We start from the raw sequence: 23372 nt of genomic DNA, 5'->3' as shown, positions 1-23372 counted from the left end.
AGATATTTTGTGGATGGATATTTTTAGAAATACAGGGAAATCAGTTCTTTCAAAGGACTTCCAGAGCAATGGCTTGCTACCCCTTGCATACTCCTCTCACTAATTGGTGTGATAGAAATCAGTTATTCTCAACCTATCATATCCGGTATGCTCCTTTATGACAAATATTTTATGAGGCTCACTTTACTCTCCTGAAATGAAATTCATAGATAATCTAACCTACTTATCACATAATTTCTAAAAAATAAATATATCCTAATAATATATGAAACAAAAAGGATAATATATGATGAGATGATATATTTCAATATATACATGCTTGAGATTTTGAAAGGTACTATAAAACGTGATAAAGTGTTCACATGCTTGTAACTATTTTATAATTTAATCCATCAAGTTTATTGAGCACTTACTATGTCCCAAGCACTAAGTGCTAAGAAAATACATAGCAAAGGAAAAAACAGATTAAAAAAAAAAAAAACTTATAGTCATGGAGCACACATTCTACTTGAGGGAGATAAATAAAAAGCAAGAAGCAAGAATATAGGAGGAAGTAAGTGCTAAAGAGAAGAAATAGATAGCCTGAGAGCCCTAATAAAGAAATTGAATTTGTAGTTAAAAATTATCTCACTAAAAAAATTCCAGGCCCAGATGGCATCACTGGTGAGTTCTAGAGAATACTTAAGGAAGAAATAATACCAATTCTCCACAAACACTTCCAAAAATTTGAGGCCAGCATTACCCTGCTATCAGAACCAGACAAAGACATTACAAAAAAATTACAGATCAATATCCCTCATGACCAAAGACACAAAAATTATAAATAATATTTTAGCAAATCAAACCCAACAGTATATGAGGGTATGCAATACAACCAAGTGGAATTTTTCTTAGGATTGCAAGTTTAACACTCAAAAATCAATAAATGTAATTCACCATATTAACATAATTCACTGATACAGATAAAGCATTTGACAGAATTCAACATTTTTTCTTGATAAAATACAAAAATAGTGAAAAGGAGGGGCAGTCGGATGGCTCAGTTGGTTAGAGCGCAAGCTCTGAACAACAGCATTGGTGGTTCGATTCCCACATAAGCCGGTGAGCTGTGCCCTCGACAGCTAGATTGAAGACAATGAGCTGAGCTGCCAGAGGGACAGCTGGATGGCTCAGTTGGTTAGAGTGGGAGCTCTTAACAACAAGGTTGCCAGTTCAATTCCCGCATGGGATGGTGGGTTGCAACTAAGATTGAAAACGGCGGCGGGACTTGGAGCTGAGCTGCGCCCTCTACAACTAGATTGAAGGACAACGATTTGGAGCTGATGGGCCCTGGAGAAACACACTGTTCCCCAATATAATTTTTAAAAAAATAGTGAAAAGGAGAGACTACTTTCCAACTCATTCTGTGAAGCCAGCATTATCCTGATACCAAAATTAGACAAAGATATTACAAGGAAAGAAAACTACAGACCACCATCTGTCACAAACGTAGATGCAAAAATTCTAAGCAATTTTAGCAAATTAAATTGAACAATATATTAAAAGAAAAATATATTATGACTAAGTGAGGTTTCTTCCAGCGATGTAGGGTTGATTTAATACTCAGATATCAATAAGTGACCTGCAGTTCCACTCCTAGGTATATACCTATCTTAGTCTGTTTGGACTTCTATAACAGAATACCATAGAGTGGGTGGCTTATAAACAACAGAAATTTATTTCTCACGGTTCTGGAGGCTGGAAAGTTTAAGATCAAGGTGCCAGCACGATGGGTTCTAGTGAGGGCCCTCTTCCAAGTTGCAGACTGCCAACTTTTCATTGTATTCTCACATGGTGGGAGGGGCAAGGGATCTCTCTGGATCCTCTTTTATAAGGGCACTAATCCCATTTATGAAGGTGGAGCCCTGCTCCATGACCTAATTGCTTCCCAAAGGCCCCACCTCCTGCTACCATAACCTTGGGTATTAGATATTAAATATATGAATTTTGGTTGGACACAAACATTCAGCCTATAGCAATAGCCAAGAGAATTGAAAACACATGTTGACACAAAAACGTGTACATAGATATTCATAGCAGCATTATTCATAATAACCAAAAAGTGGGAAAACCCTAACGTCTATCAGCTGATGAACAAATAAATAAAATATGGCATACCTATACAATGGAATATTATTTAACAGTAAAAGAAATGAAGTGGGCACTATCAAGAGAGTGAAAATACAACCCGCAGAAGGGGAGGGACTATTTACAAATCACAAATCTGAAAAAGGCTTAGTATTTAAAATATGTAAAGAGCTCTTACAACTCAACAACAACAAAAGCCCTTATTTTAAAATGGGCAAAGGGTTTGAATAGACATTTGTACAAAGAAGATATGCAAATGGCAATAAGCACATGAAAAGATGCTCAACATCATTAATCATTAGGTAAATGCAATTGAAAACCACATTGAGATAACACTGCACACCCACTAGAATGGCAATAATAATAATAGGAATATGAGTATTGGTGAGGAAGTGGAGAAATTAGAACCCTAATACATCACTGCAGGGATTATAAAATATTACAGCCGCTATGGAAAACAGCTTGGCAGTTTCTCGACACGTTAATAGTAGAATTACCATATGAGCAGCAATTCCACTGCTAATTATTTACCCAAAAGAATTGAAAACAAGGACTCAGATACTTGTACATTAGTGTTCTTGGTGCCATAATTCACAATAACCAAAAGGTGGAAACAACTCAAATGTCCATCACCTGTTGAATGGATAAACAAAACATAGTATATTCATGCAATCTAATATTATTCGGACATAAAAAGGAATGAAGTATTGATACATGCTACAATATGGGTGAACATTAAAAACATTATGCTAAGTGAAATAAGACAAACACAAAAGGACAGATAATACATGATTCCACTTATTTGAAGTATCTACGTAGAGTAGGCAATTTCATGGAGATAGAAAGTGAATAAAGAATACCCGTCTGTGCGGGAGTGAGGTTAATGGGTAGAGTTTCTGTTTGGGATGATGAAAAGTTCTGGGCACAGATAATGGAGGTGGTAGCACAACATTGTGAATGTATTTAACTGTTTCCTTTAAAATGGCTAATTTTGTGTTATAAGAATTCTACCTCAGTTTTTTAAAATATTTTTAAAAGGAAGAAAAAAGGAATGAAGTATTCAATGTTAAAACAAGGATGAACCTTGAAAACATGTTAAGTGAACTACACAAAAAGCCACATATTGTATGATTCCATTTATATTAAGTGTCAAGAATATGCAAATCCACAGACAAAATAGATTAGTGGTTGCCAGAAAATGGGGAGAGGGGGACAGGCGAGAATTGGGACTGCCTTCTCATAGGTACAGGATCTCTTTTGGGGGGTGATGGAAATGTTCTGAAATAAGTTGATAGCGATGATTATATAACAGTGAATATACTAAAAACCACTGAATTGTATATTTTAAAATGGTAAATTTTATATAATGTGAATTATATCTTAATAAAATATTTTTTACAAAAATGCAAAGCATAAGCCAATTAAAATATATGTAAAAAACTTAATCAAGGTAGTTCACCACATTTAACAAACCAAAAAAGGAAAACCATGTGATCATCTCACTAGCTTAAGAAAAAGCATTTGACAAAACTCAACATCTATTCTTCATTAAACACACACACACACACACACACACACACACACACATATACACACACACGTACACAGATTCACTAAACTAGGAATGACTTTTTTATGAACAAATTTAAACTCAGCTTAAAGAAGAGAAAAATTATATTATGCAGAGCATGAGAATCCATAAATGCATAATTCATGGTTTAGATATTTTAAAGACGCTCAAGGAGTTTTTATAAAGAAATATAAATGAAGAGGAATATTCCAATATCTAAAAACCCCTTAATTTTAAGCAGAACCTAACCTCAAATGCATAGTGGCTGTAAGATTTTATAATCCCACCAGCGATGTATTAGGGTTCTAATTTCTCCACTTCCTCACCAACACTTATATTCCCATTATTATTATTATTATTACCATTCTAGCGTGCGTGCACTGTTATCTCAATGTGATTTTCATTTGCATTTACCTAATGACTAATGATGTTGAGCATCTTTTCATGTGCTTATTAGCCATTTGTATATCTTCTTTGTACAAATGTCTGTTCAACAATATTCCATTTAGCAATTTTGTTCCCTGCCTTTGGGGTTAGAGCAGCAAAGGAGTTGAAAGCCCTGTAAGAACAGTGGGCACAAGGAGATGCTGGCCAATTGATGGAATTGTATAGTAAGAATGTAATTTTGATTCAGAAGAGTTGCTGACACTAGAGCTTTTTCCTATGAAGAACTGCTCCTAGGATCCAATGGATGATGTGAATGCATTTAGAATCCTGAGTGAAGACTTAATGAGAATGTCTTCTATTTGATTGGTGTTTGTATGGAATCAGGTTACTGTAGAATGTAGAAAAATGGTTTTGCTCCAGTTTCTAAACAAAATGAAAAGCGTTGTCCTAATTGAATTTGTTTTGCCATTCTTGCTGCCCCACACAGGTCAAGTTACAAGATGTAACAAAAAAATAAAGCTAGAGGGTAATATGAGGCCTTGACCAAAATGCTGTAAATGTTAGGCATGGCATTCTTACTAGCGTATGAAACCTTTAAATAAAGAATGTTGTGTGGGATATGCATTCATCTCCATATTAAAAAGGGCATGTAGGAAATAAAATGTCATGGAGTTTAGAAAAGATGTGGATTAAGATCGCCTGAAAATTAGTGTTTTGATTATTATAAGAATTTGATTACAGTTCATATGATATTTATGCATAGGCATTTTTCTTTAGATCATCCGAGGCTAGGCTCTGCTTAAAATTAGGAGATCTTTAGATATTGCAATAAGGGAACTAGCTATAGCTATAGTTGGAACATTAACATAACATAACATTTTTGAGTACTTACGGTATGGCACACTATTCTAAGTGCTATATATACATTATCTCAAGTATAATTTCAGTATATTCTGATGATTTGATTCACTGCACACAGTCTCAGAGAAGTAGCGAGGAAATCTTTTCCTCTTGGAGAAGGATATCTGGGAAATTTTTTTAATGCTTTAAAGTAAATATGAATACTATTTTGAAGACTCAGAAATAAATATTTGATCACTCAGTATTGTGGTTGATCAAAAATAGCTGTGTATATCCTTTTCCTTTTGAAAAGCAGCTTATTGTTCAGTTTTTATTTTCCCCATTGATGTAGGTTACTGAATGGAATAGGGTAATTTCTAAAATCATTTTACAATTATATGTTGCCCTTTCTCTGTTCAAATCTGTAACCCAGGTGGTAGTTACTAGCCTGTAACATCAATTTTTGCAACATGTGTACCTTGTATATGTGATGTGCATTTCACATTGTTTCTGCAGAGAATTGCCTAAGGAGTGTGGTATTTTCTTTTTTTTTCCAGTCTGTGTTTAAATCTGTGAACCAAAGAGCAGGCAGGCATCTGATCTATGGTTCTGAAAAGATTGGTTATCCATCAGCATACAAGACAACTTGTTCTCTAAGTTTTATGCTCCACAGAGTAGTAGGGGGGAAAATAAAATTACTATTTTTAAAGTGATTGTTTTATGCATGTTAGATTTTTAAATGAATTTTCCAGACAGATCCTTCCCATTTTGTTTTTTTCTACATAAAATGTTTCTAAAATAACAAAAGAAAAATAACTCAGTCTTTTAAAATATACACCTAATCCCCTTATAGAGATCCAAGTAAAAGAGTACTGGAAAACTAGATAATGCAAGGGCATCTTTGTAAGTGACTGCCTGGTTTTGGGAAGCCTCATTGTCCTTTAACTGGTTGCTGGCACAGATGGAGAGCAGAGACCATTGCCTGCAGAAGCTAGTGCTGAGAAGGGCCTATGGCTGCTCTTCAGAGGTTAATACGAGGAAAACCTCTTGATTTGCCAGAGGAGGCTGGGAGGGGAGCAGATGGCCACAAGAAGCGCCCTCTCTAACACAAACAAACTGAGTAGCTCTCAGGGTAATGGAGCAGCAGCATTTGTATTCCCAAATAACAATACTACTCCTCACTTTGCAATCTCTCGCACCCTCACCCAGTGTGTGGGCACCATCTGCTTCCTGTGAACTTATATAGGTGCTGGTCCTGGCCATTTGGGATTACTGTTGAATGATATCTCTGGGAAATGTGTTCTTTATAACTTGCTTTCACATGGGTCTGATAGGCATATAAGTATTATTACGCCTATTTGCATAATTAAGAAACTGAGGCAAAGAGGAATTGAAGGATACTGGACTTACAACTCACGCACCCTGACTCCTGAGCTCTTTGTATCATAGTATGAGTCCACAGAGCCATTCCAATACTCTTGTTTAGGCAATATGTAGTTACCCAGCTTTTGAATAAGCCTTTCTGGAAAAGAAATTATTAATAGTTATTTTGAGGATGTCACTTTCACTGTTTTAAGTTTTTTGTGTGGCTCTGTTTTGCTAGGTGACAGAAAGGAGAAGGAGTGACTGCTGGTATACTTCCAGGAGACAGGAATTAAGTGTGAAGATCTAATTACATGATGCAGTATCATCAAAACCAAGTTTATTCGAGAGAAAGCATTCTCATTCAAAGGAGTTAACCTAGTTTATATATTTCTGTGTGTAGACACACACACAACCTACACCCTTAAACTAACTATAAGAAAAATGATTCTTTTTGTAAACCACAGCTCTCCTTTCCTTGTCATTGGCTGAAACTACATTCATTTTCATGCATTAGCATCTGCTCAGGGGTCTGGTGAATCAAAAGAGCAAAGAGCAAAATGGTTTTAATTGCCCAAGCTTTCCTAGAGCCTTTCTTGCACTCAGAAACACAAAAGACTTTGAGTGATGTCAGAGGGCTGTACTGAGTGAGAAGTGCTTTCCTTTAGAAGCCTCAGCAGATGATTCCCTCACTGCTGAGACGTTGTTTTGTACAGATGAGTTCATGAGCCAGTCTTCAATCCAAGGGTGAGAGACCACAGAGCACTCGTCAGTTTCAGTTGCCCAGGAAACCAGGCAAGCATCAGAGTTTACTGACTTGTCATTGGTGCGTTTTTGTAGAATTGTATTTGCTAATTACTTTTATAAAGTTTTGTGTACATAACTTAAACTGTATAGTCATATTCAATATGTCATAGTAGTTACGAGTACAGGCTCTGGAGCTAGTATACCTGTGTTCAAATTCTAACTCTAACTTTTTACAGGCTGTGGGATTTTTAGACAAGTTCTTTTACCTCTGAGCCTCAGTTTCCTCATCTGAAAACAGGGGATAATAAATGGACCCATCTTGTAGGGTTGTTGTGAGGATTTAATTAGTTAATACATGTAAAGTACTTAGAACACTTAGCACATAGTAAGTATCCAGTAATTGTTAGCTAATAAAACAGCTCATCTTTTATCTTTTAAAATATGGGTTGAAAATTGGCAGAAGCATAACAGCTGTCCATTTGAGGCATAAATATGAATTATGGAAAATAATCTTGGTGCTTCACTATTATTAGCTTGTGTATAAATTATTGTTAACTGTGCTCACCGTCACAGGAAAATTATTTAATTATTGGCTGATTTCACTTTAATCATAAAATCAGGAATTTTATAAACATTCTTAATTCTCTGTGAATCATGGATATGAATATATAAATTAAAAATTCAGTTTAGTGTTCATTTATTCATTCATCCTTAAACAAACACTTATTAAACCTTTTCATGTGCCTGAGATGAAAAAGACATAGCCCCTGCTTTTAAGGAGTTCACTGTCTAAAGGGAAAAGAAACATAAAAACTGTTATTACCCTGATGTCAAGTGCTATAAGAGAGATATGACTGACCAAAAAAAAAAAAAAAAACTCAGAAAGAAGCATTGAATTCTCCAGAGATTAGGGAAGATTTCCCAGAGTAGGTTGCATTTGAGTCTAGAATTAAGGATGAGGAGATGAGAAGGGTCACACCTGGTATGGAAACTTCATAGAGGCATAGAGGCTAAGCAAACAGCATAGTCAAATATCTGCAGTTAGTTCAGTGTGTTGAGAAGTGGGAAGCAAGTAGAAAGAGGCCACATCATAAGAAGTTTGATCTTTATCCTGTAGTCAGTGAGGAACCATTTGAAAGATTTTAAGCAATTCAGTTCAGCAAAGATTTTTATAAATGTTGATTCCAGGCCAGACTCTGTGAGGTACCAAGAATATAAAATGAATAGGTCACAGTTTAGTAGGAATGACATGATTTTATTTCTCTTTTAGAAAGATCATTCTGTTTGTGTTATGGAAAATGAGTAGATGGGATAAGAGTTGGAGGCAGGAAGATTCGTTAATCCAGGCAGAAGATTATTATGGTCTTGCGCTGAGGCAGTATTAAGGGAGTTGAAGGGAGGAGCTAGAATGGAGAGATACTTAGGAGGCAGAATCCACTGGATCTACTGACCCTCTTGGATACTGGAGCAGAAGGAGGAAATAGGATGAATACCAGAGTCATGGCTCCTGCCTGCCTCCCCAGCCTTATTGCATGCTACTTTAATCCTTTCTATTGGCTTTCTAATTGCTGGTCTTCTTTCTGTTCTTTGAACAGTCTATGTTCCTCTTGGCTTTAGTACCTCTGCATAGGCACCTCAGCAGCTCTGGCCATGTGTTTTTCTTCCCCTGGTAGGAGCCCTGTTTGTTCACTACTCTGCCATTCCCTGTCCTTTGACCTAATGAATTCTTTTTTTTTTTTTTTTAAAGATTTTATTGGGGAAGGGGAACAGGACTTTATTGGGGAACAGTGTGCACTTCCAGGACTTCTTTCGAAGTCAAGTTGTCCTTTCAATCTTAGTTGTGGAGGGCGCTGTTCAGCTTCAAGTTTTTTGTCCTTTCAGTCTTAGTTGTGGAGGGCGTAGCTCAGCTCCAGGTCTAGTTGCCATTGCTAGTTGCAGGGGGCGCAGCCCACCATCCCTTGTGGGAGTCGAACCGGCAACCTTGTGGTTGAGAGGATGCGCTCCAACCAACTGAGCCATCCGGGAGCTCAACGGCAGCTCAGCTCAAGGTGCCGTGTTCAATCTTAGTTGCAGGGGGCGCTGCCCACCATCCCTTGCGGAACTCGAGGAATTGAACTGGCAACCTTGTGGTTGAGAGCCCACTGGCCCATGTGGGAATCGAACCGGCAGCCTTCGGAGTTAGGAGCATGGAGCTCCAACCGCCTAAGCCACCGGGCCGGCCCATGAATTCTTATTTAGTCTATAAAATTCTCAAAATGTTACTTCCTCAAGGAACTCATCTCTTACCACCGGTCCCTAAACTAGGTCAGGTCTTCCCTATTATATACTTTCCTATCATTCTGTACTCCTTCATAGGACTTCGCACAATTAGAATTAAATAATTACCTGTGGACTTAGTTGTTTCCCTAGTTAGAATATAAGTGCCATAAAGTTGGGGTTTATTTGATCTTTTCACAGATATATCCTTGGGACCTAACACACACCGTGTTTCCCCCAAAATAAGACCTAGCCAGACAATCAGCTCTAATGTGTCTTTTGGAGCAAAAATTAATGTAAGACCTGGTATATTATATTATATTATATTATATTATATTATATTATATTATATTATATTATATTATATTATTATACCTGGTCTTATAGTAATATAAGATCGGGTCTTACATTAATTTTTGCTCCAAAAGACGCATTAGAGCTGATTGTCTGGCTAGGTCTTATTTTCAGGGAAACACAGTAGTAGATGTTAAATAATTAGTTGAATGAATGATTTAACCTTGATTTAAGATTTAAAAGAAAAAAGAGATAGAGAGATTAACATCTGTATGTGTTTGGGCTCTTTGAATTTCTTATAGTCCCTAAGGGAAAGACATGTGCTATAACGTTTTGGTTACCAAATTGAATCGGACCAGGGAGACCACATGTTGCATATTCTCTGCTATTTGTCCCTATTAGGATTCCGTTTTTCTTTTAATTTGGTAATTGAGTATCTTTGTAGCTGACTGTATGTAAAAAAGGATTAAAATTGAGTTGGTATGATTTAGCAGTGTCCTAATTAAAAATATATATTTTTAAGAAGCAATACCAAACATGACTCTCATTTTCCTAAGAAATTGAGGTTGGTGTCTTAGAAACATTATAATGGAAATAAAATGTGATTGTTAGGAGCTTAGACTCTGAAGTCAGACTGCCTAGGTTCCAATCCTAGCTCTGCCACGTAATGGCTCTGTAAACTTAGGCAAGTTAATTTTTCTAAGCCTCAATTTCTTTACCTACAAAAAAAATGGAGACAATAATAGTAGTAAACACAGAACATCGTGGGGAGGATTAAATGATATAATGCTTGTCGTAGGACTTAGTGTCTAGCACATAGTAAGTGCTCAGAAAAACGTTAGTAATTAAAAATTATTTATTTTTATCAAAAGAAGCAATTAGCTGTATTCAGAAAATATATTAATTTGAAGGAAACTTTTTACAGATTTATTTTTTCTAGTTTTTAAAGCCTAACATGTTCCAGAATGTGAACTTATGGTCATTTTAATTTCCATTATCATGATTATAATCATGCAATACAGTTGGGGCATATTGCATAATTTCTCTGCACCTGTTCCTTATCTGTGAAATTATTATCTCTTAGGTCGTTTATTATTTGATTGTGGGTAAAATCTCTCTCTTGTGAACTAGACTATAAGCTCTATAAGCATACATGTTAAAGCTTCTTCATTTAATATGATTTAGTTCAGCAACTGGGGCACCAGGTAGAAAATATGGAGATGATGTTTGGGCTAAGCCATGAAAAACATAGGATTTTCTTATTTGGAGAAGAGAAATTTTATTTATATTTTCCACAAGTGGAAAACTGGTCCTTGGTACTTTCTGTTTAGTCCAAGTTTGGGTCCATGCCGTGGATTCCCCAGCCTTGATGCTAGAAAAGAAAATTGTTTAGTAAACAGTTTTAATCATTACCACTTCCCATTTCCTTTTGTGCCACCATTCAGTTTAGAAGGCAGGAGAATCAGAACTCTTTTAAGCCATAAGCTACTTGTAGATTTTTAACAATTTCTTGCTAAACTTGACGTTCTCAGAGCTTTTGCTGCACATTTAAGCATGGTAAGCTCTATCAAGAACCACCTGCAAAGAACTTGGTTGTTAGGCCTGTGAGGCCATTTCTGCACATTTTTACTCCAGGGTAAAGACTTTTTCTAGATTGTGTGTTCCTTAAGAGCAATACCTGAGTTGTGATGACCCTTGTGTCTTTGGCAGAGCTTACCATGTATATAGTATACACCCAGCAAATAGTTTTTGAATTGATTGACTGAAATGCAAAATGAAAATTTTCAAGTTTCTTACTACAGACTCTCTAAACACACTTTCTTTGTTTCCTTAGGCTTCCATCTCAGTGGCACAGTAACTGAGCCAGCCACTACTTCTGAACCAGCAATGACTTACAAAGTTGCAATCAGTTTTGATCGATGCAAAATCACTTCAGTGACATGTGGCTGTGGGAACAAGGACATATTCTACTGTGCTCATGTGGTAGCGCTCTCACTCTACAGGATCCGTAAACCAGACCAAGTCAAATTGCGTCTTCCTATCTCAGAAACCCTTTTCCAGATGAATAGGGACCAGCTACAGAAGTTTATTCAATATTTAATCACAGCACACCACACTGAAGTTCTTCCTACTGCACAGAAACTAGCAGATGAGATTCTTTCCTCCAACTCAGAAATCAACCAAGTGAACGGTAATTGTACAACATTTTTGTTGCTAAGAATCTACTGTGTTGCTTTATTGTTTAGAGGTTTGCAATTATATGTTTAGAGGTTTGTTTAGAGGTTTGCAATTATAATCACTTAACCTTAATTCATTCTATCCAAACAATTATGTATTTAAGCTCTTAGTTTATTAAAGCTGTCCAGTTGTCTACCTGAAAAAGGTTTTGGCAAAAAAGGACTGAGAAAGTTAGAGTTATACTGATCTAGTTTATGGACTTTATTTATCCATGCAATCCCTAATCCCAGGAGCCTGGAATATTTTCGAGTGTGAGAAAGCATGAAATAAATTTTGTTATTCAGTTCTTCTCTGTCTGACTTATTTCCCTTAGCATAAACTTGCCAGCTCCTTCCATGTTGTCATAAATAGTAACATTTCATTTTTTTTATGGCTGAGTAATATTCCATTGTATGTATGTACCACAACTTCTTTATCAATTGTCTGTTGATGGACACTTAGGTTGCTACCATATATTGGCTATTGTAAATCGGCTGCAATGAACATACGAGGGGTACATGTATCTTCTCGAATTTGTATTTTGGATTTTTTTGGATAAATACCCAGAAGTGGAATTGCTGGGTCATAATGTATTTCTGTTTAATTTTTTGAGGAACCTCCAAACCATTTTCTGTAGTGATGACACCAATTTGCAATCCCATCAACAGTGCATGAGGGTTCCCTTTTCTCTACGTCATTGCCAGGTCTTGTTGTTTGTTGATTTATTGATGATGGCCATTCTGACAGGTGTGAGGTGATATCTCATTGTGGTTTTTATTTGCATTTCTCTGATGATTAGTTACACTTGAGCATCTTTTCATATGTCTCTTGGCCATCTGTATGTCCTCTTGGGAGAAATGTCTATTCAGGTCCTCCTCCCATTTTTAAATCAGACTGTTAGTTTTTTTAGTGTTGAGTTTTGTGATTTCTTTATAAATTTTGGATATTAACCCCTTATCAGATATATCATTGGCAAATATCTTCTCCCATTCAGTAGGTTGTCTTTCCTTTTTGTTGATGGTTTCCTTTGCTGTGCAAAAATTTTTTAGTTTCATGTAGTCCCATTGTTTATTTTTTTCCTTTTGTTTCCCTTGCCCAAGGCAACATTTCAGAAAAAATATTACTAAGAGCAATGTCAGAGAGTTTACTGCCTATGTTTTCTACTAGGAGTTTTTATGGTTTCGGGTCTTACATTTAAGACTAATGCTTTTTTTTTTTTTAATTTTTTATTGGGGGGGCCGGCCCGGTGGCTCAGGCGGTTAGAGCTCCATGCTCCTAACTCTGAAGGCTGCCGGTTCGATTCCCACATGGGCCTGTGGGCTCTCAACCACAAGGTTGCCAGTTCGATTCCTCGACTCCCTCAAGGGATGGTGGGCTCTGCCCCCTGCAACTAAGATTGACCATGGCACCTTGAGCTGAGCTGCCGCTGAGCTCCCGGATGGCTCAGTTGGTTGGAGTGCATCCTCTCAACCACAAGGTTGCCGGTTCAACTCCCGCAAGGGATTGTGGGCTGTGCCCCCTGCAACTAGCAATGGCAACTGGACCTGGAGCTGAGCTGCGCCCGACACAACTAAGACTGAAGGGACAAAAACTTGAAGCTGAACGGCACCCTCCATAACTAAGATTGAAAGGACAACAACTCGACTTGGAAAACAGGCCTGGAAGTACACACTGTTCCCCAATAAAGTCCTGTTCCCCTTCCCCAATAAAATCTTTAAAAAAAAAAATTTTATTGGGGAACAGTGTGTTTCTCCAGGGCTCATCAGGTCCAAATCGTTGTCCTTCAATCTAGTTGTAGAGGGTGCAGCTCAGCTCCAAGTCAGGTGCTGTTTTCAATCTTTAGTTGCAGGGGGCACAGCCCACCATCCCATGTGGGAATTGAACCAGCAACCTTGCTGTTGAGAGCTCACACTCTAACCAACTGAGCCATCCGGCTGCCCCTCCGAAAGCTCAGCAGCTCGTTGTCTTCAATTTAGTTGTGGAGGGCGCAACTCACTGGCCCATGTGGGAATCGAACTGGCAACCCTATTGTTTAGAGCTTGCGCTCTAACCAACTGAGCCATCCAGCTGCCCCAGTCTTTAATCCATTTTGAGTTTATTCTTGTATATGGTGTAAGAAGGTGATCTAGTTTCTTTTTTTTTTTTTTGCATGTATCTGTCCAGTTTTCCCAACACCATTTATTGAATAGACTGTCTTTACCCCACTGTATATTCTTGCCTCCTTCATCATAGAATAAATGATCATATAGGCGTGGGTTTATTTCTGGGCTCTCTGTTCTGTTCCATTGATCTATGTGTATGTTTTTATGCAAGTACCATGCTGTTTTGATTACTATAATCTGATAGTTTGCTATTAGGTATTGTGATACCTCCAACTTAGTTCTTCTTTCTCAAGACTGGTGTGGCTATTCGGGGTCTTTTATGGTTCCATATAAATTTTAGGATTATTGTTTGAGTTGTGTGAAAAATGTTCTTGGTATTTTGATACGGATTGCATTGAATCTATAGATTGCTTTGGATAGTATGGACATTTTAATGATGTTAACTCTTCCTGTCCATGAGCATGGTATATGCTTCCATTTATTTGCGTCTTCTTCAGTTTCTTTCTTCAGTGTCTTATAATTTTCTGAGTACAAGTCTTTTATCTCTTTGGTTAAATTTATTCTTAGGCATTTTTTTTGATGCTATTGTAAGTTGGATTGTTTTCTTAATTTCTCTTTCTGATCATTCATATTTGGTATGTAGAAATGCAACCGATTTCTGAATATTAATTTTGTATCCTGCTACTTTACTGAATTCATTTATCAATTCTAATAGTTTTTTATGACAGTTTTTTCTTCCTTTTCAGTTTGGATGCCTTTTATTTCTTTTTCTTGTCTGATTGCTGTGGCTAGGATTTCCAATACTAGGTTGAATAAAAGTGATGAAAGTAGACATCCTTGCCTTGTTCCTGATCATAAGGAAAATTCTTTTAGCTTTTCACCATTGAATGTGATGTTAGTTGTGGGTTTGTCATATACAACTATGGCCTTTATTATGTTGAGGTGTGTTCTCTCAATTCCCACTTTGCTGAGAGTTCTTATCATAAATAAATCCTGGATTTTGTCAATTGCTTTTTCTGCATCTATTGATATGATCATAAGATTTTATCCTTCATTTTGTTTATTTTGTTTTGTTTCATTTGTGGTATATCACATTAATTGATTTGCAGATATTGAACCAACTTTGCTTCCCAGGAATAAATCCTAGTTGATCATGTTGTATGATCTTTTTAGTGTATTGCTCGATTTGGTTTGCTAATATTTTGTTGAGGATTTTTGGATCTATGTTCTTCAGGGATGTCGATCTATAATTTTCTTTTTTTAATAATGTCTTTGGTTTTAGGATCAGAGTAATGATGGCCTTGTAAAATGAGATTGGGAGCCTTCCATTTTCTTGACTTTTTTTGGAATAGCTTGAGGATAGGTGTGAATTATTTTTTGAATGTTTGGTAAAATTCACCTGTGAAGCCATCTGGTTCAGGACTTTTGTTTGTGGGGAGTTTTTGCTTACTGATTCGATTTTGTTAGTAGTAATCAGTCTGTTCAGATTTTCTGTTTCTTCCTGATTCAGTCTTGCTCCAGCCCAGATCTTCTGAGCTTTAAACTCTGTATTCAACTGACTATTCCATATCACAGAGATATCCCAAGATCAACATACCCAAAAGTGAATTTATCTTCTTCCCCAAACTTGCTCAATAAATAGCTCCACCAGCATGATAAACCTTATTGTCATCCCTAACACCTTTTTCATTCTTATAATCCACATGCATTCCTTTGCAAGACCTGTTAATTTTACCTCCTAAGTATATTTCATCATTTTCCACCTCTTTATATATATTTAGGGTGATACTGCCATCACCCTAAATCAAACCACTGTAATCTCCCACTTAGATTGCTACTGTAGACTTTTAACTGATCTCTTTCCATCTCCATTATTGCTCCCTTCTATTCTACTCTCCATGCAGCCATCCAAAGTAACTTATCTATAACTAAATAATTTTTACATATTGCTTTTTGTTTAAAATCTTCCAGTTGGTCTCCTGTTGCTCTTAGGCTAAAATCCGAATTTCATATTGCCTACAAAACCTTGCATGATCTGGCTTTTGCCTATGTTTTCACATGATATTCCCTCTCTTTGGAATGCTCTTCCTGTCCTCACCCTCTTAATATAGAGATACTTAATTACCACAATAATTTATGACTCCATGTGTTTTTCAACAAAAAATACACACAGTGTTTCCTCTACTCTCTGCCACGCTAGCTTCTGTTCATTCCTCCGGTGTCCGCTTAAATGTCACTTTCTCAGAGAAAACTTCATTGACCTGTCTTTCTTTCCACACAAATAAGTACATGTGTGATTTTTGGTTAACATCCCTTTCCCCGGCTAGTCTGTCAGCTCCACAAGGACAAAGGACTTTATCTGCTTTGTTTATCGCTATATATGTCCAGTCTTTGTCACAGGCCCTGGCACATAGCAGTCTCTCAATAAATATTGGTTGAATAAGTGAAAATGTCTTAGAAAATCCTTCTTGGGGACTTTTGCCACTTCATGCTCTCTCAGATGACTTTGATTCCTTCAACAGTTACACCAATTCCTTGTACTTGGCTGCCTGGATGCCTCAGATATTGACTTACTCCCTTTCTTGCTACAACAACCCATTTTGGCAGCTAAGTTTCTCATTTCCTGACCTCATTGTACACCAGCAAACATTTACACAGTTTACCTTCCTTTTTTTCCTATGAAATAAACGAACCCTTTTGAAGTTTTAGGTGAAATTTTACTCTTAGGTTTTGCCTTACCCTTGCCCTATCCCAGCAGTTTTCTAGTCTGCACCCTAGGTATTTATAAACTGTGCCTTATTTTTTCCACAGCTGCTGCCACTACCACCACTGGGGCCCAGAAAATTCTCCAGTTTTTTCCATACCTTTTCACATCCTTAGAGGGAATGTCATTGCACACTTCCAGCCAGTTGCTTAGAGCCAGCTCCCCTAGTAGACTGGGCCCTGCTCCTACTTTTTAATCTCCTAATTGAGCCACCCAAGGGTCAGAATTGGTATTCAGACAATCTCTGTTCCTTGCTTTTGGAACATCAGTGCTGCTAGTTCCTCGTCCTTATGCTTAACAACAGGGTTCTCAGAGGACTCGTCCTTGGTTTATAGCTAGTTTATCTCATTTTATCTCTCTCTCTAGAGCTACTAAAAACTAGAATCATTAGAGGTGAGACTGTCTTCTGCATTTTTAGCATAAATCCCCAGTGATAATTCTGTGTATTAACATTTGAGAATCACTTACTAGTGAGAGAACTCTATTATTCTCACCATGTGATGCATTATTCTGACTAATCCTATACAGGTATACCTCGGAGATATTTCAGGTTCAGGTCCATACCACAGCAGTAAAGAGACCATCACAACAGAGAAAGTCACATGAAGCTTTTGGTTTCCCAGTGCATATAAAAGTTATGTTTACACTGTACTGTACTCTATTAAATGTATAATAATAGCATTATGTCTTAAGAAAACCAATGTACATATCTTAATTTAAAAAAAATTCTTTTTTGCTAAGAAATGCTAACCATCATCTGAGCATGTTGGAAAGATGGCTCTGATAGACTTGCTTGGCACAGGGTTGCCACAAACCTTCAATTTGTAAAAAACACAATATCCGTGAAGCACAATAAAGCAAAGTGCAATAAAGCGAGGTGTGCCTGTATTCTGTGTAGTAGCATAGGCCCAAAAAAATGATTTGGCTGTCTTCACACACACCACCCAGCTTACATTCAAGGGCCTGAAACCAGCTTGTGGATCACAGAAATATGAGGCTAGAGGCCAAAGTATAGCCTGGTAGTAAAGAACATAGACTTTCGAGAAAGACCAACATGTAGATCCTGGCTCATATATTTTCCATCTGTTACATTACTTACCTGTATAAGCTTTCGTTGTTTTCATTTTAAAATGAGAATAATAATACCAACTCATAGAGTTTTTACAAGAGTTCACTGAAATGTACTCAACAGATATTCATTGAGTACCTACTATGTTCCAAGCACTGTTCTACACATTGCAAATATACGAGCAAACAAAACAGTTTATGTCCTCAAGGAGCATACATTCAAGTGGGGATATGTATACACATAAAAAGTGCTTAGACTCTGGCATGTAGAAAGCACTCTATGAATGGTTGTTATTAACAACTATTTAAGGATAAGGAAGAGTATATTTGTTTTGCTTTGCCACTGTCAGGATACAAAAGAAGCATAGGATATATTATTTGCCCACCTGGAGCTTAAATCTAGATGGTAATGAGACATATATTTGTTCATTCTATAAATATTAACTCTGGTGTAATGAGCAAGGCACTGTGAGGTACAAAAATTAATCCCCACTTAAAAAATTTCAATTTAGTTGGAAATATATTAGAAATGCAAATTTCAATGTAAAACAAAATGTGACAGGTTTAAGAGAAGTAATAATAAAGTGCTCAGAAGAGTGTTACTCTCTTTATATGCATATGAGCATAAGATAGACATACTTTGACAGGTGGCAATGGGGTATATGGCTAATTCAGTGAGGGGGTAAAAAAGAGGCCCCCTCCTGCCAAATGGACTAAGCAGTACACGACCCTTAGCAGCATTAGCCTCTCTATATACTTTATGGTTTCCATTTCTCACTGTGGCCCTGACTCAAGAGCTGAGATAATATAATATTGGCAATGAGAAGGGTTTTTGGCCAAGGAACCAGCTGTGGGGAGAGGGAGGGAAGTAAAGAGAAAAACATAACTAAAGTCATAAGGAAATGATGTCGACTTCTGGGAACACTGTTTCTAGCTGAAGCGTAGCGTAAATATAGGGAAGACAGGGCTAGAAATGAAAGATTAGGCCTGAGCACGGAGGGCCCTGAATACCAAGTTAAGGTATTTGGACTTCATTTAGTAAGAATCTGAATCATCACTGATAACTTTTGAGCAGGAGAGTGATGTGATCAGAACTACTATGTTTAGAATAATACATTTGAAGAAAAGTGGCATATAGTAGATACAGTAGTCCTCCCTTATCAACAGTTCCACCTTCTGTGATTGCAGTCATCCACGGTCAACCGCAGTCTGAAAACACTAATTTGAAAATTCCAGAAATGAACCATTTACAAGTTTTAAATTGCACACCATTCTGAAATCGCACTCTGTCCCGCTCCGTCCTGCTCCATCCCGCCCAGGGCACGAATCATCCCATTGTCCAGTGTACCCATTACCCACCCATTAATCACTTAGTAGCTGTCTCGGTTATCAGAGCAACTGTCCTGGTAACGCAGTGCTTGTGTTCAGGTAACCCTGATTTTACTTAATAATGGCCCCAAAGTGCAAGAGTAGTGATGCTGGCAATTCGGACATGCCAAAGAGAAGCTCTGTCTTTGAGAAAATGAGAAAAGATTCAGTTTTCATTCTACAAACATTTGCTGGGTGTCTGTCACATTACCAGCCCTGGGCTATAGGTGATTTAACCATGGATTCAACTTGGAATTCAACTGTGAGCAAGGAGCTGATAGGCTGCTAGGGAAGGCAAGGAACTGATAGGCTGCTAGGGAAGAGGGATGTGTGAATAACTAAAACTGTGTTTTAAATGGTGACATTGAGGTGAACCGAGATAATGAAAGATATTTTGAGTATAAATTTATAAAATTATATCACCCTGTATGCATCTCTGTCTGTGCTTTGGGGGGCAAGTTTCTAGAATTTGTAAGTGTTGACTTCACTTGAGAAGCTACAATTTTATAGTGAACTTTAAAAACAGATTTTTTATTTTCTGAGAAAGTACTTTTTATTTTAAAATAATATGTGTACCTTAAGCTTATTTGAACTTCATTGAAAGGTAGAAAGAAGAAAAACATTAATATCACCTTCCTAAGAAAAAAAATCACTGTTTTCATGTTTGTGTATTTCCTTCCAGGCTTTTTCCCCACTAGGATGGTATATGTTGATCTTGGAAGAGGATACAACTGAAATTTAAGTGAACATGAAACTAGTATTAGATCTTTTACATTTATTTTGGACTACACAGTTGACAAAGCCTGGATTAAGGCAGAATACCCTTTTTGGGTTTTGTTTTGTTAATTTTTTTGAGAATTTTATGAGTTTATTTGAGACCAACTGATGACATATGCTAGGGAGCAAAAATTCAAATGCTGTCTGTTTTTTAATTTTTTAAATTTAGGTATAGTTGATATGTAATATTATATTAGTTATGTTAGTTTCAGGTATACAATATAGTGGTTTGACATTTTTTATACCTTACAATTTGATCACCCCACTAATTACAGTAATCATCTGTCACTGTGCAAACTTATCACCATATTATTAACTATATTCCTCTTCACCTTTTGGACCCATCTACCCACCCCTTCCACTCTGGCAACCATCCCTCTCGTCTCTATGAGTCTGTTTTTTATTTTGTTTTGTTTATTTTTAGATTCCACATGTAAGTGAAACTGTGCAGTATTTGTCCTTCTCTGTCTGACTTATTTCACTTAGCATAATACCCTCTAGGTCCATCCATGTTGTCTCAAATGGCAAGATTTCATTCTATTTTATTGCTGCGTAATACGCGTATTCCAGTGTGTGTGTGTGTGTGTGTGTGTGTGTGTGTGTGTGTGTACACCCTATCTTACCCATTCCACAACTGATAGATTTCTAGGTTACTTCCATATCTTGGCTATTGTAAATAATGCTACGATATACATAGGAGTGCATATATCTTTTCAAATTAGTATTTTCATTTTCTTCGGATAAACACCCAGTGATAGAGTTGCTTGGTCATACGGTAGATCTATTTTTAGTTTTTTGAGGAATCTCCATACTGTTTTCCATAGTGGCTATATTAATTTGCAGTCCCACCAGCAGTGCACGAGGGTTCCCTTTTCTCCACAGCCTCGCCAACACATTATTTGTTGACTTCCTGATAATAGCCATTCTGACTAGTGTGAGATGGTATCACATTGTGGTTTTGCTTTGCATTTCCCTGATGATTAGTGATGTTGAGCATCTTTTCATATGTCTGTTGGCCATCTGTATGTCTCTTTGGAGAAATGTCTTTTCATGTCCTCTGCCCATTTTTTGATCAGATTGTTTATTTTTTAGTTATTGAGTTGTATGAGTTTCTTATATATTTTGGATACCAACCCCTTATGCTATTATCATTTGTGAATATATTTTCCCATTTAGTAATTTGTCTTTTTGTTTTGTTGATGGTTTCCTTCACTATGCAGAAGATTTTTAGTTTGATGAAGTCCGATTTGTTTATTTTTGCTTTTGTTTCCCTTGCTTGAGGGGACCTATCCAAAAGATATTACTCAGACTGATGTCACATAGTTTACTACCTATATTTTCTTGTAGGAGTTTTATGGTTTCAGGCCTTAAATTTAAGTCTTTAGTCCATTTTGAGTTTATTTTTGTATGTGGTGTAAGAGTGGTCCAGTTTCATTATTTTGCATGTATCTATCCAGTTTTCCCGACACCACTTGTTGAAGAGATGGTCATTACTCCATTGTGTATTCTTACCTCCTTGGTCGTAGATTAGTTGACCCTAGAAGCAAGGGTTTATTTCTGGGCTCTCTATTCTGTTCCACTGAACTATGTTTCTGTTTTAGTGCCTGTACTAAACTGTTTTGATTATTATAGCTTTGTAGTATAGTTGGAAATCAGGGAGCATGATACCTCCAACTTTATACTTCTTTCTCAAGATTGCTTTGGAGATTTGTGATCTTTTGTTGTTCTATATAAATTTTAGGATTATTTGTTCTGATTCTGAGAAGAATGTCATTGGTATTTTGATGGAATTGCATTGAATCTGGAGATTGCTTTGGGTAGTATGGTCATTTTAATTATATTAATCCTTCCAATCTATGACCACAGTATATTCTTCCATTTATTTGTGTCCTCCTCAATTTCTTTCTTCAGTGTCTAACAGTTGTCAGAGTACAGGTATTTTATACCTTGGTTAAATTTATTCCTAGATATTTTTTTATTTTTGATGTAATTGTAAATGGGATTGTTTTCTTTATTTCTCCTCTGATCATTATTAGTGTATAGGAACGTAACAGATTTCTGTATATTAATTTTGTATCCTGCTACTTTACAGAATTCTTTTATTCTATTAATATTTTGGTGGATTCTTTAGGGTTTTCTGTATATATAGTATCATGTCATCTGCAAATGTTTTTGAATATACTCACAAAGTGCCCTCCTGCAGAATGTGTACCATACGAACTCAAGGGATTCATTTCACTGTGCCCATTCCTCACAGGTGCCCCTGACCCCACAGCTGGGGCCAGCATTGATGATGAGAACTGCTGGCATTTGGATGAAGAACAGGTGAAAGAGCAAGTGAAGCTCTTTCTCTCCCAGGGTGGATACTATGGATCTGGAAAGCAACTCAATTCAATGTTTGCCAAGGTGAGATAGGAAAAGGTTGTGTTTTGTTTTGTTTTACTTTTTAAGTAAACTGGGCTCACCACACTTTTGGCTTCATGCGTTCTAGCCAGCTCTCTTGACCTAGCTGTACTAAATACTTGAAAACTAATGGAAGAGGCTGATCAGAGCAGACCTGAGCAGGTTGCATCCAGGAGCCCTACTAACTCACCCTGGTAGTTATCTTCCTTCTGCTCCATTGTCTAAACGAGTTAGCATCGCTGAGAAGTTTTAGTAATGAAGATTTGAATCCAAGGCTGCCCAATGAGGTCTTGAAGAGATTTTTGGTACTGGGGGCTCTCACAACAGGCTTGCTGCTCCTGCTTCTTTTTTTTTTTCCTCAACATATTTAGTAAAATATAATTCACATACCATAAAATTCACCCATTTTAAAGGTACAATTCAGTGGTTTTTAGTATATTCAGATATGTACAGCCATCACCACAGTCAACTTTAGAACATTTTCCTCACCTTACAAAGAAACCCCATATCCTTTAGCTATCATTCCCATTCCCTCATTTTCCCCCTCCGCCAGTCCTAAGCAAACACTAATCTACTTTCTGTCTCTATAGATTTCCCTATTCTGGACTTTCATAAGAATGGAATCATATATAATAGTATGTAGTGTTTTGTGACTGGCTTCTTTCACTTAGCATAATATTTTCAAGGGTCATCGTGTTTTAGTATGAAACACTAAAACAATACTTCATTCCTTTTTATGGGGTATCATACATAATAGTCCATTGTATGGATACCGCACACTTTGTTTATCCATTTGTCTGTTGATGACATTTGGATTGTTTCCACCTTTGGCTATTATAAATAATGCTGCTATAGACTTCCTTATACAAGTTTCTATGTGGAATATGTTTTCATATTTCTCTAGGAGTTTCATGGGTCATGTGATAGCTCTATTTTTTTTGTTAGTTTCAGGTGTACAAAACAACATAATGATTAGACATTTACACCCCTTACGAAGTAATAACCTCACCAAGTCTACTACTATCTGACACCATACATAGCTATTCCAATACCATTGACTATATATGTTCCCTATGCTGTACTTTACATC

At 36.9% G+C, this 23372-nt stretch overlaps 1 protein-coding gene across 2 annotated transcripts in view; it reads left to right on the top strand.

Annotated features, from left to right (window-relative positions):
* Positions 1–23372, top strand: part of ZSWIM5 (zinc finger SWIM-type containing 5) — a 141701-nt gene that overhangs the window by 70850 nt on the left and 47479 nt on the right. For both annotated transcript variants that reach the window (XM_033113524.1, XM_033113525.1), the window contains 2 exons: positions 11418–11774; positions 22137–22285. In XM_033113524.1, the coding sequence (XP_032969415.1) occupies positions 11418–11774; positions 22137–22285 (506 nt within the window). The remainder of the gene's footprint in view (positions 1–11417; positions 11775–22136; positions 22286–23372) is intronic.

This window comes from Rhinolophus ferrumequinum, chromosome 9 (genome assembly GCF_004115265.2).
Source record: "Rhinolophus ferrumequinum isolate MPI-CBG mRhiFer1 chromosome 9, mRhiFer1_v1.p, whole genome shotgun sequence".
Lineage (NCBI taxonomy): Eukaryota > Metazoa > Chordata > Mammalia > Chiroptera > Rhinolophidae > Rhinolophus > Rhinolophus ferrumequinum.
The sequence above is the reverse complement of the archived record's forward strand: the minus strand, read 5'-3'. Positions and strand labels throughout refer to the sequence as shown.